At 48.9% G+C, this 15,162-nt stretch overlaps 1 protein-coding gene across 4 annotated transcripts in view; it reads left to right on the top strand.

Moving 5' to 3' along the window:
- Positions 1-15,162, top strand: part of WDR25 (WD repeat domain 25) — a 148,950-nt gene that overhangs the window by 111,679 nt on the left and 22,109 nt on the right. Inside the window, exon 5 of one of the 4 annotated variants that reach the window (XM_086365127.1) lies at positions 1,416-4,906. The exons of the other annotated variants lie outside the window; for them this stretch is intronic. Coding sequence (XP_086221253.1) covers positions 1,416-1,436 — 21 coding nt within the window. The 3' untranslated portion in view covers positions 1,437-4,906. Of the gene's footprint in view, positions 1-1,415; positions 4,907-15,162 lie in introns of those variants that run through there. 4 annotated transcript variants of the gene reach the window in all.

Genomic DNA, 15,162 nt, shown 5'->3' with positions numbered 1-15,162 from the left:
ACCAATTAAAAAAAAATCCCACGTGATGAGCCCTCCCAGTTGAATCGGAAGTTGAGCCAGCATCTGTTAACACGCTCTTCTCAGGTGCCCTCCATAGGCATCGTGCCCTAGACAGGGGCAGGGGGATGAACCAGCCGGTCACTCAGCCAGTGGTTGCTGGTCTTCACTGGTGACCTGGTGGTCAGAGCACCCAGAACCTTAGAGGAGACCCAGCCCCTCTGCAGGTGGTCTCTGCGCCCAGCATTCTGAAAACTTTGCAGGTGATTCTAATGCAGAGCTGGAGTGGTGACCCACCATCCTGGGAGCCAGGGTTTGGGTGCATCAGTGAGAATCCCGAACCCCGGATGGTGCTGTGCAGGGTGTCTGCCGGCCGGTGAGGGCGTCCTGAAGTGCTGGCTCCCACCAGGGCGGCTGCCTGGGAGACGCAGCGCCCTTGGCTCTGGGTTCTGGGCACCATCCGTTTTTGCGGTGTTGCAGGCCGGTGGCTTATTTGCCCTAATGAGGTTTTGATTACTCTCCATTTGTCTCTTTCATCAGCTTTATGTTAAAAAGCCTTTTTATTTGGATTCTTTGTACTTGTGCAGTTCTGACTAAGTTTTGCCTCAAACCAAACTTTTTATGCAGATGAGAGCTGGAGATAAAGGAGGAGGTGGAGGTGGGGAAGGGGCGTGGCAGCCTGGCGCCCAGGGGAGGTGGTCACAGCTCTGGGCTCCCGCGGCCCGTCCGTCCAGTGGCAGTGGGGAGCTCTCAGCCCTGCAGCCTCCCAGCCCCGACACGCGGGGTGTGGACTGGGTAGGCACCGCCCGGCTGACTCCGTGATGGGCTCGGGGTGTGGACTGGGTAGGCACCGCCCGGCTGACTCCGTGACGGGCTCTCTGTGTCACCCATAGCAACACAGCAGTCCTGGGAGGCGTGCCAGCAGCTGTTGTCACCCTGTCCCCCTGGCAGGGAGCCTGAGGTTCACAGAGGTGCCAGCATAGGGCCGGTTGATAGTGGGGTAGGACCTGGACCCAGAGCCTGGACTCCCACACCCCAGCAGGTCCTCCTGTTCACAGGTTGAGGGCAGCGTTGGTCTTGGGTGTAGGGAAAGCTTTGGCAGTGAGAGCCGGGCACTTGGGTCCTAGGGAAGCCTACACAGGGCAGCCCTTGAGTTCAGATGCCCGCTCAGCCCTGCTGCTTGCAGACCGGTGCCTGGTGTCAGAGGACCCAGCTGTGAAGTGGAGACTGCCAGGGGCCTGCAGCCTCAGGTCAGAAGTCACAAGCCCAGCATCTCTGTGCGGGCAGCCTCTCTGCCCCACATGTGGACGAGGAAACCAGTCCTGGAAGGTCCAGCTTTCAGGGAAGGAGTCTGCAGCCACTGCGGACTTGCATCTGCACCCAGAACTTATTCTGAATTCTCCCTCTCCCTATGGCAGGAGGAGGACACACTTCAATAACTGAGCCCCCGCTGGACACCAGGCGTCGTCCCAGGGCCAGGAGCTCAGGATCTGGAAGAAGGACCTGAGAAGGGACATTTCTTTGGTGTTGGTGGACCTGTGGGCCTCACCGGCTACCTTCACAAGCGGCCGGGGAGTTTCTCTGTGTCTCCTGGGTCATCCAAAATCTTGGGCAAAGCTAGAGAAAGGGTTCCTGGGGTCCAGAATCTCAGAGACTACCCCTAGCTGGATCCTTCTCTTCACCTTCACTCGGCAGCGCTTTCCTCGGGGTGCCAAGCAGACTCTGGTTAAAAACCTGAAATGGACCTGCCACTGGAGCTCAGTGTGTGTCCACGGGAGAAGGTGCCACTCGGGAGGACCCTGTCCCCATGTGAGCGCTTGGGCTCTTAAAGCTGGAGTAGGGCTGTCAAAAGTAGAAAGCAGATGCTGAATGGACCTGTAGTGATTATAGAAATACAGTGTTTGCATAATGTCAATGTGTGTGTCGTTTGTAGTTCATTTTGCCACTAAAAGAAGCTGTGTTGCATACCCTGAACACCTATCCTTGAGATTTTTAAAAATTTAATACTTTCATGAAATTTGTAATGATTATATAAATAAATGTATATGTCCTTTGCAATTCATTTTATCACTGAAATAAGCTGTGTTACATACACTGAATATCTCTCTTTTGAGATATTTTTTCGAGATTTAAAAAAATTTAATATGTATATGAAATTGCTTCAGTTTTTGTTTTATTTAAACACTTATTTTAGTTTGCCATAACTAATAGCATCCAAAAAATCATAGGTTTGATGCCCTAGTTATTCTTTGTCTTAATGTGCTTGAAATACTTATTAAAATTTTTTGGTGGTGGCTTTGTTGAAATGAAATTCACAGATCATCAATGCCTCCATGTGTAGCACAGGATTCATTTGTTTTTAGTATATTTACAGAGTTACTCAGCCATCACCGCAGTCAATTTAGAACATTTTCATCACCTCAGAAAGAAACCCTGTGCCCTTTAGCAGTCACCCCAACTCCTCTGTCTCTATTTGTTGAGACAGAGAAAAAGGACCATCGGTCTACCTTCTGTCTCTATTTGTTGTTCAGTCGCTAATTTGCTAAGTCGTGTTTGACTCTTTGCAACCCCATTAACTGCAGCATGCCAGGCTTCTCTGTCCTTCACCATCTCTCAGAGCTTGCTCAAACTCATGTCCATTGAGTCGGTGATGCCATCCATCATCTCATCCTCTGTTGTCCCCTTCTCCTTCTATCTTCAATCTTTCCCAGCATCAGGGTCTTTTCCAGTGAGTCAGCTCTTCACATCAGGTGGCCAAAGTATTGGAGCTTCAGCTTCAGCATCAGTCTTTCCAGTGAATATTCAGGGTTGATTTCCTTGACTCTCAAGTGTTTTCTCCAGATGTCTCTGTAGATCACCTATTCTGGACATTTTATATACACAGGATCATACCGTTTGAGGAACCGCCAGACTGTCTTCCAGAGTGTTTGCATTACTTTTCATTCCGAGGAAGGTTCTGAGTGTTCCCGTCCTCACCTCACTTGTTATCAGTCTTTTTGCTTGTCTCTGTCCCAGTGGATGTGAAGTGGTGTCTCACTGTGGACTCCTGAAAGTCTGTCTGTCTATCTGTGCCAAACCTTGGTTGTGGCATGCAAGATACTTACTTGCTGCACACAGATTCTTAGTTGTGGCATGTGGGATCTACTTCCCTGAACAGGGATTGAACCTGGGCTCCCTGCATTGGGAGCTCAGAGTCTCACCACTGGACCTCCAGGGAAATTCTCTCCTTCAGGTTTTATATAGATCTGTGCAGACTGTCGGAGAAGGCAATGGCACCCCACTCCAGTACTCTTGCCTGGAAAATCCCATGGGCGGAGGAGCCTGGAAGGCTGCAGTCCATGGGGTCGCTAAGAGTCGGACACGACTGAGCGACTTCACTTTCACTTTTCACTTTCATGCATTGGAGAAGGAAATGGCAACTCACTCCAGTGTTCTTGCCTGGAGAATTCCAGGGACGGCGGAGCCTGGTGGGCTGCCGTCTATGGGGTCGCACAGAGTCGGACACGACTGAAGCGACTTAGCAGCAGCAGCAGCAGTGCAGACTGTATTTCTTCATGAATGAGCTTTGGTAGTTTGTGTTTCTCAAAGAATTGGTTTGTTTCATCTATGTTATCAAATGTATATACATAAACTTTTTCATGAAGTGAAAGTGATCATGGCTCAGTCGTGTCTGACTCTTTGCAACCCCGTGGACTGTAGCCTGCCAGGCTCCTCTGTCCATGGAATTCTCCAGGCAAGAATACTGGAGTGGGCAGCCATCCCCTTCTCCAGGGGATCTTCCCGATCCAGGGATGGAAGCTGGGTCTCCTGTGTTGCAAGCAGATCCTTTACTGTCTGAGCCACCAGGGAAGCCCCAACTTGTTCATAATATTCCTTTGTTACCCTTTTTGATGTCTTTAGGTTCTGTCTTTTTCATTCCTGATATAGATATTTATGCCTTTTTTTTTCTTTAGTGTGGCTAGAGATTTATTTTCTTTTACTTGCTTTGGGTTTAATTTGTTCTTCCTCTTCTTATTTCTTAAGGCAGCAATTTAGATTATTGATTCAAAATCCTTTTTAACATAAGCATTTTAATGCTATACATTTCCCTCTAAGAGCACCCCGCAAATCTTGATGTGCAGCATTTAAATTTTCATGCAATTAAAAAATATTATCTAATCTTAGTTTTAACCTCCTCTTTGACATATGGGATATTTAGAACTTATTACTTAGCTCCTGGGCTTCCCTGGTGGCTCAGAGGTAAAGATTTTGCCTGCCAATGCAGGAGACACGGATTCAATCCCTGGGTCAGGAAGATCCTCTGGAGAAGGAAATGGCAACCTACTCAGTTTTCTTGCCTGGAGAATCCCATGGACAAAAGAGCCTGGTGGGCTGCAGTCCGTGCAGTTGCAAAGAGTCGGACATGACTTAGCAACTAAACAACAACAATAACAAAACTTAGCTTCTAAATATGTAGGGGGTTTTCCTGCTATCTTCATGTTAGTAACTTCTTTGTTTACTGATTCTGTTATGCTCAGAAAACATACTTTGTATGATTTCAATACTTTTATGTCCCAGAATATGTCTTGTTTCATTGAATATTCCGTACGCTCTTGGCAAGAATGTGTGTCTTGCTGTTATTGGGTGGGGTGTTCTGCAGATGACAGTTTGATCAAGTTAGATGAAGGGATTGTTCAGTTAGTTCTTCTAGATCCTGGCTGATCTTTCTGTCTGCTTGTTCTTTCAGTTATTGGGAGAGGAGTGTTGAAGTTGCCAACTACGATCGTGGGCTCGTGTGTTTCTCTTTTCAGTCCTGTCATTTTTCCCTTGTGTATTTTGAAGCTGCCACCAGAACTCCACTGAGGGCCTGCTCGTAGGTCAAAGCTATTAGAGAAAATAAGAAGAAAAAAAAGAACCGGAAAAGAAAATAGCTTCTCACCTTTGTGCTGGTCATGTTTGCAGGTTTCGCCCTTTCTCTGGGGTCTGTTTGCTTATGTTTACTTTCAGAGTCCTTGGGGAGTTGCTTTCTGCATTTTCCCCAGAGTTTTAGTTGTAATCAGGGGGCAAGAGGTTCTGGTGGGCTTACTGGATCCCCCCGGGTGGATGTTTTCCTCCTGGCCTTGAATGTCCCCTCTTCCATTGGCCCGATGCCTCCTGTCCTGCAGGTGTCCACGGCTGTCTCCTCTCCAGGGCCTTTTCCTCAAGCCTCATTTCCCCCTTCCCTCCCTCGTTGCGGCTTGTAGCTTCTTGGCAAGTGTCAGCTTCCCGCTCCACAGGAATATGAGGACTGGGGGAGCCGAGGGGCTCGTCCAACCCGGCATTGTGTCCCCAGACCCCATCTTGCTGGCATGGGGTCAGTGGCTCCGTGTTTCTCAAATAAATGATTGTACCCACCTTCGTGAATCTGCAGCCGAACTCTGCAGAGATTCTATGACTTACGTTTATGCAATCCAAGTTCACGCCCCAAGTGCTGTGTTGATGCAGCGCTGTTCTCAGCACGTTGATGTTCTGTGAACCCCGCCAGCGGGCCCACTATGCTGGCAGCCACAGCCTTCCCCGCCGACCCTGACAAGAAGCCTGCCTGGTGTCCGTCTGCAGATCCAGCGCACTAGCTGAGAAAGGCGGTGGACTGTGAGGGAGGAAATGGCACAGGGCTTCCTGTAATTAGACTGTGCTGAGTGGTCCACTCATCCCGTGGACTCAGGGAGGAGATGAACGGTGGACGTCTCTCCTCACCACTCCCTGCACGTCCTTTTTACATCACGCAGATTTCTCAGTTTTTAATTACAGCCTATCACTTACTTTTTTTTTTAAAGAAAGGTCTGGTTATCTGGCCTGTTTCATTCATTTATTCACTGAACATTAGCCAAGCACCTATCACGTGTAGGCCATCTCCCTAGTTTTCTGGATTCAAAGAAGCTACAGGAAACGCCTCACGCCTGCACTTGGCATCGTTAATCCACTGAGTTGCTGGACCAAGTGGGAAACCTCGGTGGCAGCTTTAGGACTGCCGTCCCCTCGCCACCCCCACACCCCTCACCATACCCAGTGCTTCCCTCCTCTGGGGCTGACACATGAGGTCATGCAGGTTGTCTCTGCACATAAGCACTCAGTCAGGGGGTGGCTGAGTGCTGGAATCTGGCCAGTGTTCTGCTGGCCAAGGCCTGCCCTTATCGGGGATGATGTCACCGGAAGGAGGGTCTTTTCCTGATATGAACCAGGGCCCAGGTGGGCCGGCTGTGGCCCCATCGCTTCCCCTTCCACCTGCTGTATCCACTGTCTCTCATCCTCACCAGGTCTACTCCACACCCTCTCCCCCGGGGACCCCAGCGCTGCCTACCGTCCACCCCGTCTGTCTTCCACACCGCAAGGTCATCTTTGGGAAATGCAAATCCAAACCCATGTATGTACCTCTGGGCTCAGAGCCCTTCCTGACCCTACACTGCCTGTGAGGGCAGGTCCAGGCCTGCCTTCCTGGTGAGGACAGCTCTGCAGTGCCCAGCCCCGCCTCGGTCACCAGCTGTGCCTCTGAGTGCCCAGCCTTCCCCAAGCCCTCCCCGCAGCCACCACCTCACATGCCCGGGGGACTTAACACCTTCCCAGATTATTTGACTTGTCTGCCACGCATGGGATTTACTCTTAAGAATAAAGGAGCAGGCACATTATTTTCCAAAGAGGATAGAGGATGAGGAGCTCGCGAAGGAGCAGCCAGAGACCTGGGAGGAGAGCTGGGTCCAGGGCTGCGAGCTGTTGGGGGTGGGGACTCAGGATGCCAGCAGCGTGCATCGGTGGGGACAGAAAAGGGCGTCGGGTGTGCCTGTGACATGAGAGCAGAGAGGCAGGCTGTGCTCTGGACATGCATTTTCATTACAGAAGTAATCTGCGCTCTCTGCAGCCTCCTTGGAAAATAGGAAAATATAATGAGAAAGATAACCATTCAATTTCAACACACCCAGAACCGCCGTTCACAGTGGGGTCCTTCCTTCCAGTTTTCTAATGCGTATATTTACATCTTTAAATGATTTCCCCCTATTTAATATATTATTAGTGTTTCTGTATGGTTAAAAAGTTTTTGGATAATGTAATTTTTTAATAGTTACCCAATATCCTATAATGGATTTAACCAGTCCTCTAATTATTGGGTATTTATCATATTCCCAGTATTTCCATTATTACAACACTCATGTAAACATCTCTGTATGTAAGTTCCCAGATGCAGACTGTAAAAAAATTTAATATATTTATTTGGCTGTGACGGGCACGGGGCGCTTAGCTGTGGCACGTGGGCTCTCTAGTTTTGACACGTGAGTTGCAGAGTGCGCGGGCTCAGCAGCCCTATGTCACGTGGGATCTTACTTCCCCGACCAGGGGTTGAACCTGCATCCCCTGCATTGGAAGGTGGATTCTTTTTATTTTTTCTCTTTAAACCTTTTATTTTGTGTTGGAATATACCTGATTAACCATGTGGTGGTAATTTCAGGTGAACAGCGAAGGGACTCAGCCATACATATACATGTATCCATTCTCCCCCAGACCCCGCTCCTATCCAGGCTGGCACATAACGGTTGAGCAGAATTCCATGTGCTGTGCAATAGGTCTTTGTTGGTTATCCATTTTAAATGTAGCAGTGTGTACATGACCTTCCCCAAGTCCCTAACTATCCCTTTTCCCCCAGCAATGGTAAGTCCATTTTCCAAGTCTGTGAGTCTCTTTCTGTTTTGTAAGTAAGTTCACTTGTATCATTTTTTAAAAAGATTCTACATATAAGGGATGTCAAGTGATATTTCTCCTTCTCCATCGGATTTCATTCAGGATGACAGTCTCCAGATCCATCCATGTTGCTGCAAAATGCATGACTTGATTCTTTTTAATGGCTGAGTAATAGTCCATCACACACATACACACACACGGCACATTTTCTTTATCTATTCCTCTGTCAACGGACGTTTAGGCTGCTTCCACGTCTAGGCTATTGTAAACAGTGCTGCAACGAGCATTGGGGTACATGTGTCCTTTCAGATCATGTTTTTCTCTGGGTATATGCCTAAGAGTGGGATTGCAGAGTCATATGGTGCTCTGGGCTTCCCCACTGGCTCAGCGGTAAAGAATCCACCTGCATTGCGGGAGACCCGAGTTCCTTCCCTGGGTCAGAAATATCCCCTGGAGCGGGGCATGGCAACCCACTCCAGTATTCTTGCCTAGAGAATCCCATGGACAGAGGAGCCTGGTGGGCTGCAGACCATGGGGTTGCAAAGAGTCGGACAGGACTGAGGTAGCTGAGCACGCATGTATGGTAGCTCTATTTTTAGTTTTTGGAGGAACTTCCATACTGTTCTCCAGAATGGCTGTACCAGTTTACATTGGAAGGCGGATCTTAACCCCTGGACCACCAGGAGAGACCCCCCAGATGTAGACTTGATCTAACGGTATGTGTAGTTTTAGGTTCTGGACTCCACTGGCCACTTCCTTCCATAAGGGATGACCAGTGTGTACCCTACAAACAGGGCTGGTGGGTTAGCTGGCTTGTTTGGGGCATAAGAGAGAAGTATGAACGCTCACCACCCTCGGGGAAGGTCTGGTTCAGAGGGATGCGCTGGAGGCTGGGGAGAGGCGGGGTGAGAGGGGACTGCCTAACTGGGGGCTGCTTCCTTCCAGGGCCCCTGTCCTGGCCATGAACTGGGTCTCAGAGGGGCAAAGGCCGTTGTGTTCTGGTTTCCTCCTCTCAGACCCAGGCAGGACAGCACCACACTCTCTGTCTCTCCTGCCCAGGGAAGGCCTGAGCCTCTGCGTGCTGCCCCCATGCCCTCGGGGGGTCCGAGATGCCTGGAAGAGAGGCATGCACACTGGGCACAGCAGAGGGGCGCGGGCACCACTGAGCCGGGCCGCCTTGGGGCAGCTGCATTGTTAGAACCTGCTCTTCACTCATGCCTCCATTGTACAGCGCGGAAAACCAATTTTTCACTTGAGAGGATCAGCGACGTGGATACACGTGTAATTGTCTGTTTCTGCTTTTTTCCCTCTCCCTCGCGTTCTGTAGCCGTAATTTGAAATTTCACAGTCGTCTCCAACGTGACGGCCTCTCTGTGGGTCGCGTTCAGATCCAGCTCAGATCCAGCAGGCACTAATTGAGCAGCTACTCTCTGCCCCTGTCTGGGCAGCCTGTGGTGTGCAGTGGGATGGGGTGGGGGGCTCCAGTGTCAGCCTCGTTGACTTTGCCTCCACCCAGCAGGGTGATCACTGGCCAGCCCGTCACGTCTCTGGGCTTGGTGTCCTTGACTGCACAGCGGGGCTGGGGATCCCCACCCCCAGGGCGGTTGTGAGCATGGAGTGGGGTCACAGGGGAAGCACCTGGCAAGGTGCATGCACACAGTAGGTGTTCAGCTAATGCTCCCTGCTGTCCCGGGGCTTCTCAGACAGTCACTGCTGGGCCGTGCTTTCTACGAGCCTGCGGTGATTGGCATTCACCAGCTGCCTTCAGTTTTGCTAGAAGCTCGGTGGAGGTCATGCTTTCCCCCCAGCCAGGCAGTGCACCTGACCAAAATGTCAAGTGCCTGCTTTCAGTCGAAGGTGTTCTAACCCAGTGCGATAACAGGGGTCCTCTCGGGCTGATCAGAGGCTCAGATATACATTCCCCTGTGTCTTTGATTAATTTTTAAAAGAGAGAAATGAATTAATTATTGCCTAGTGAGTATGGAGGCTTGGAATGGAGGGACGAGCGGAGAGTGGGCCCTTAGGAGGTGCCTCAGTGGGAACCCAGCCCCAGGCACCTGGGAGCTGTTGCTGGTCCTGTGATTCCCAAGAGACTGGCCACTAAACCGCCCGAGAGACAGAGGAAGGTGGCCACACAGGCTCGACCCAGAGGTGGCCAGGGGTGGGGGGGCATTTCCTGGGTTCTCTGGATCTCCTGGAGAGTGAGACATAATAGGCTGCTTCTCTCCAGGGTCCCCTCATCCCCCCCTTCCTCAGGCCTGAGGCTCACGACCTGCCTCAGGAACCAGCAACCCCCTTCACTCCATCATCTCTTCGGGCCCCACTGTGGGTGTCCGTGGAGGAAGGCGGTCCCCAGGAGGCAGATCCTTCTGCTGCTTGGAGGCAGTGGAGGAGCCTAGCCTCTGGCGTGAGTCCAACAATTTCAGGGGGCGTGGAGAGGGAGAGGTGGGAGGCCCTTGCCCTCCCACATGCCCCCCACCCCATACTGGTGGCGGCTTCTTCCTCTCCAAGTCGTCCGAGGGTCAGTCTCCTCCTCTGCTTTCCCACCCCACCCCCTTGGGAAAGGCCCGAGTGGCCCTGGTGAGCCCCACATTCAGCACCCTGTCCTCTGGGCCTCAGTCCCCCCTGTCTGTCAGGCAGGGGCTGGACTCTGAGACGAGGTCTGCATGGAGCAGGGCCCTTCTCTGCAGCATGTCCCTGGGGAGGCTTGGCTGACGCTACATGCTGTGAGGGGTCAGCACCCTCTCCCCAAGGGGAGCGGCAGCCCCCCAGACAGGGGCTGCCCCTCCCCCCACCCGCTGACTGACTCCCCAGGGCCCTGGAGCTGTTCAGTCTACATCCATTCATCAGGGAGCCTTCAAACACTCACCAAATGCCTGCCGAATGGTGAGTAGCTGTGGGATAGAGGGGAAAGCGGCTCATCCCCGCGCCTAGCCCTGAGCTCACAGCCAAGGGGAGGAGACAGAATCGGACAGTTAGAGAGTAGAGTGATGTAGTTGTCGTGTAGGGGGTGGTGGAAGGCCTACAGAGGAAGGAACTGATGAGTCTGTCTGGCTCTTTGGGAGGCTCAGTTGGCAGAGGGTTTTAAAGGATGCATAGGAGTTTTCTAGGCAGCAAGTCAGGGTAAGGAATTCTAGGCATAAGGAATGTACCATGGCACAGAGGCGTGGAAGGGCTTGACACATAAGGGAATGGTGAGGAGTCTGTGTGACTGAAGTACACACAGGGTGTGTGAGTGTGTAAGTTGTGTGTGTGTGTGTGTGTGTGTATGTGTAGAGGAGAGTCAGGAGTCAAGGCTAGCCTGGATATCAGTTAAGGGTCTCCACCCTGGCCATGTGTAGGTTTGGGGCCCAGGGCTGAGCACCTCAAGGGAGGCTTTCGGGACAAGGAGCCCTCCTCAGGCACGCAGACACCCCCAGTGCTCACGACTCTGTCTTTAAGGAAGGCTCGGAGCAGAGGCTGGTCCTCCGGGAGCCTGAGCCAGCTCATCAGTTATACCTAAATGCCAAAGGGAAAGGTGTCCTCCCCCAGCATATGGTTATTAAAGCGCGCCATCTTTAAGCCTCATTAAGGGCTGTTAAATGCTAATGAATTTAGAGAAGGGCGTCTTGGGGCCTCTGTTTCCTTGGAAACGTTTGAGAGCAGGTGCCTTATAATGAGCTGTACCTATTTTAAAAAGTGAGCCACGAGGCCCGCTTTGATAGGCTGGATCTCAGATGCTGATGGGTAAGTGTGAACAAAGCTGGTGGAGACCAGTGGAGACGCTTTGTGCTCTCCGAAATACCATTCTCTGGTGGTTTCTATAGAAACCACTGGCACCTAGGTAGGAGCATCGCGGAGCTCCAGAGTCTCATTTACGCAGCACAGCATTGCCTCCAGCCTTGGTGACTCGGCCTGGCCTCTGAAGACCACTGGAGCCCTGTTGGCAGGGTGGGACCACACTCCGGACGAGACAAGACAGATGTATGTTGCTGTAGCTGTGGTTTTGCTTTAATTATGCCTGTGCTGTGCCTGCTGCTAGATTTCCTCTGGTCCTCACTCTGCTTATTGTTTCCGGCCCCACTGACAAGGAGAAGAATTAACATTTGTGAAGCTCATTCCTCCCCACAGAGCACTTTAAGGAAACTTTGTATTATTGAAGCATTTAAATATATACCAAAGTAGAGAAACTGTTTAATGAACCTCCAGCACCCGGTTTAAACAATTATAAACATATGGCCAGGCTTCTTTTAGCTCTAATCCTACTCATTTTCCCCAGTAGTCTCTCCCTCCCCACCCCCACTGCTGAATTATTTTGCCACGAATCCCATAAACATGCTAGTATTTCATTTGTGCACGTGTGCCAAGTCGCTCAGTTGTGTCTGACTCTTTGTCACCCTCTGGACTGTAGCATGCCAGGCTCCCCTGTCCATGGGGATTCCTCAGACAAGAATACTGGAGTGGATTTCCATGCCCTCCTCCCAACCTAGGGATCGAACCCGCATCTCTTGTCTCCTGCATTGGCAAACAGCTTCTTTACCACTAGTGCCCCCTGGGAAGCCCAGTATTTCATTTATACACACTCTTACTTCTTTAAAAGATAAAGACTGAAAAAGATTGCTATAATACCATTGTCCGTCTAACAATTTAGCAATAGTTCCTTCATATCATCAGATATTCAATCCATATTTAAGTTGCCCTGATAGCCTCATGGTTTTAAACATTCTTAAAACAGTTGCCTTGTCCAAATGAGGAACTAAACATTTGGTTGATAAATCTCTTAGTCTTGTTCAGTCTCTGGGTTCTGTCCGTCCTTGTTCTCCTTGTAATGCATCTATTGGGAACACATTGGTTGTTGCTCGTCCTTCGTTTTCCTCACTGCATCCCCCGTGGTGTCATTTAGCACGTTCCTCTGTTCCCTGTGTGTCGTATAAACCGGGAGTCGAGGCTAGACAGGGCTTTTGATGCTGCAATGTGCACTCAGTCACCGGGGGAACTTGTTACTCTGATGCTAATTCTGACTCAGTGGGTCTGGAGTGGGGTCAGAGAAGATACACTTTTAATAAGCTCCCAGGTAATACCTATGATAGACGCTTGATAAGATTCAGGGATTTTTTTTTTTTTTCTCTCTTCCCCTTTTCAATAATATTTGATCAGATTCAGGCTCAGTGTTTTGAAGAACAGGTCATGGTACATTCTTCCATCAGGAGGCCCCCAACGTCTGGTTGAACCACTTTTGATGGTGATGTGATTCATCAGGGAGTTCAGGGGTTGTCTGCCTGGCATCCCCTTTATAAAATCCTCATCAGGTTTTCACCTAATGATCTCAGTAGTTACTAATGATCGTTGTCGAGATCTGTGAATTCGTTAGAGGTTGTAGAATACCGGACTACTTCTATAGAGAAAGCTTTGTTTTCAAACTTAGCTACCCTGAGGACAGAAAAGGCAAGAGAAAAGCTTGAGTCTTTTCCTTTATTTACAAGTTTTCAGAATAATGATTTGCTTCCCTAGCATCTCTAAAAGTACCTAATTAGGTTTTCATGGGCTTTTTCTTTTTTTTTGGTATCATTATGAATTTTTGTCTTAATAACATATTTGATTAAGTCTCAATCAGTTGTGGCTCTTATTATTCCAGTGCTCAAATTGCCCAGTATTTGGTGAGTTGAGCCTCCTTTAAGTAGGCTTCTGAACCTTTTTTTTAAAATCAACTTTATTATAACTTAATACAGTTAACTGCCACCCATTATTGTGCACAAATCAATGAGTTTTGACAGGTGTATACATTTGCGGAACCACCACTGCAATCAAGATACAGAGCATTTTCATCATTCACAGGTTCCCTCCCGCCCCTTTGCAGTAAATCTCTTCCTCTGCTTCAGCCCTTTGGTAGCTACTGATCTATTTTCTGTCACTAAAGAGCAGTTTGCATTTTTTTTTCTGGACTTCTGTATAAATGGAATCATGCAGTAGATACTCTTTCGTACCTGGCTTCTTTTAGCATAATTGTCTGGGATTCATCCACATGGCTCTATGTATCATTATTCCTTTCTATTGCTGAGTCATATTCCAGGGTATGACTGTATCAATCTGTTTATCCATTTACCTGCTGATGGACATTCTGGGTTGTCTCCAGTTTTGGGTTATGACTAATATAAATGAAGCTGCTGTGCCTGTTCATGAAAGGTCTCTGTGTGGATATGTATCTTCACTTCTCTTTTGTGTAGCTGGGAGTGTAACCATCAGGTGGTATCATATGTATCTGTTTGCATTTGTAATAGATTGCTGGCCTGTTTGCCCAGTGGCTGTGCCATTTTGCACTCCCGTTAGCAGCGTGGGGAGGTTTCAGTTGTCCCCCACTCTCCCCGACGTTTGCTGTGGTCAGTCTTGTCCATCTTAGCCGTTGTAGTGGATGTGTAAGTGGTACCTGTTTGTGGCTTTCATTTCGTTTTCCTGATGGCGGATGCTGCTTCTCACCTTTTCATGGGTTTGCCGGCCATTTGAATACCTTCTTCTCAGAAAGTCAGTTCAAGTCTTTTGCCTATTTAAGGTGATAATAATACTGATGATGATGATGATGGTCTAGGAGTTCTTTGTATGTTTTTTTCCCATTCCGTGGCTTTTTTGTGTTCTAGTAAAGAAACGTTTGCCCGCTCTAAGGCTACACAGACCTGCTCCTGTGTTTTTAGTCTCATAGTTTTTCTTGTATTTTGAAGTCTTGGGTCCATTTTGAGTCAATTTTGTGTCTAGTGTGAGGTAAGGCTTGTTAGCTTTGTCACGTAGTGTGAGCTCCGTTGTTTTAGCACCACTTGTTGGAAAGACATTCCTTTCCCATTGGATTGCTTTTGGAACCTCTGTTTGAAAATCAGTTGTCCATGTAAGCACGGGTCGCTTTCTGGGTTCTCAGTCCTGATCATTGATTAATATAGCTCTCTTTCCCCTATACTGTAGTTCTTAAAATTGGATAGTTTAAATCCTCCAACCTTGTTTTCCTTTTTCAAAATTTTTCTGGCTATTTTAGGTTTTTATCATCCCATTTCAATTTTGTAGTCATTCTGTCACTTTCTACCTCCTGGTATTTTTCTTAGGATTATATTTAATATATAGATCAATTTCAGGAGAATTGACATCTTAATGATATTGAGTCTTCTGACTCGTGCCCATTATATTTCTTTGTTTATTTAGACCTTCTTTAGTGTCTCTCAGCAGGGTTTTGTAGTTTCCCATATTCGGAGGTTTCACATACTACATTAAATTTATTTCTCAGTATTTCGTGGTTTTGAAACCTATTGTAAATGAGTTTTTAAGAAAATTTTTATTTTCTAGTTGTTTGTTTCTCGTATATCAGTTAGTTCAGATCATTTCATTTGCTCAGTCTTATCTGACTCTTTGCTACCCCATGCACTGCAGCATGCCAGACTTCCCTGTCCTTCACCATCTCCCAGACTTTGCTCAAGCTCATGTCCATTGAGACGGTGATGCCATCCAACCATCTCATCC

The sequence above is a fragment of the Bos grunniens genome, chromosome 21 (assembly GCF_055505025.1).
Source record: "Bos grunniens cultivar Pamir isolate PY7600 chromosome 21, Bosgru_T2T1.0, whole genome shotgun sequence".
NCBI lineage: Eukaryota > Metazoa > Chordata > Mammalia > Artiodactyla > Bovidae > Bos > Bos grunniens.
This window is presented reverse-complemented; position numbering and strand designations above follow the sequence as displayed.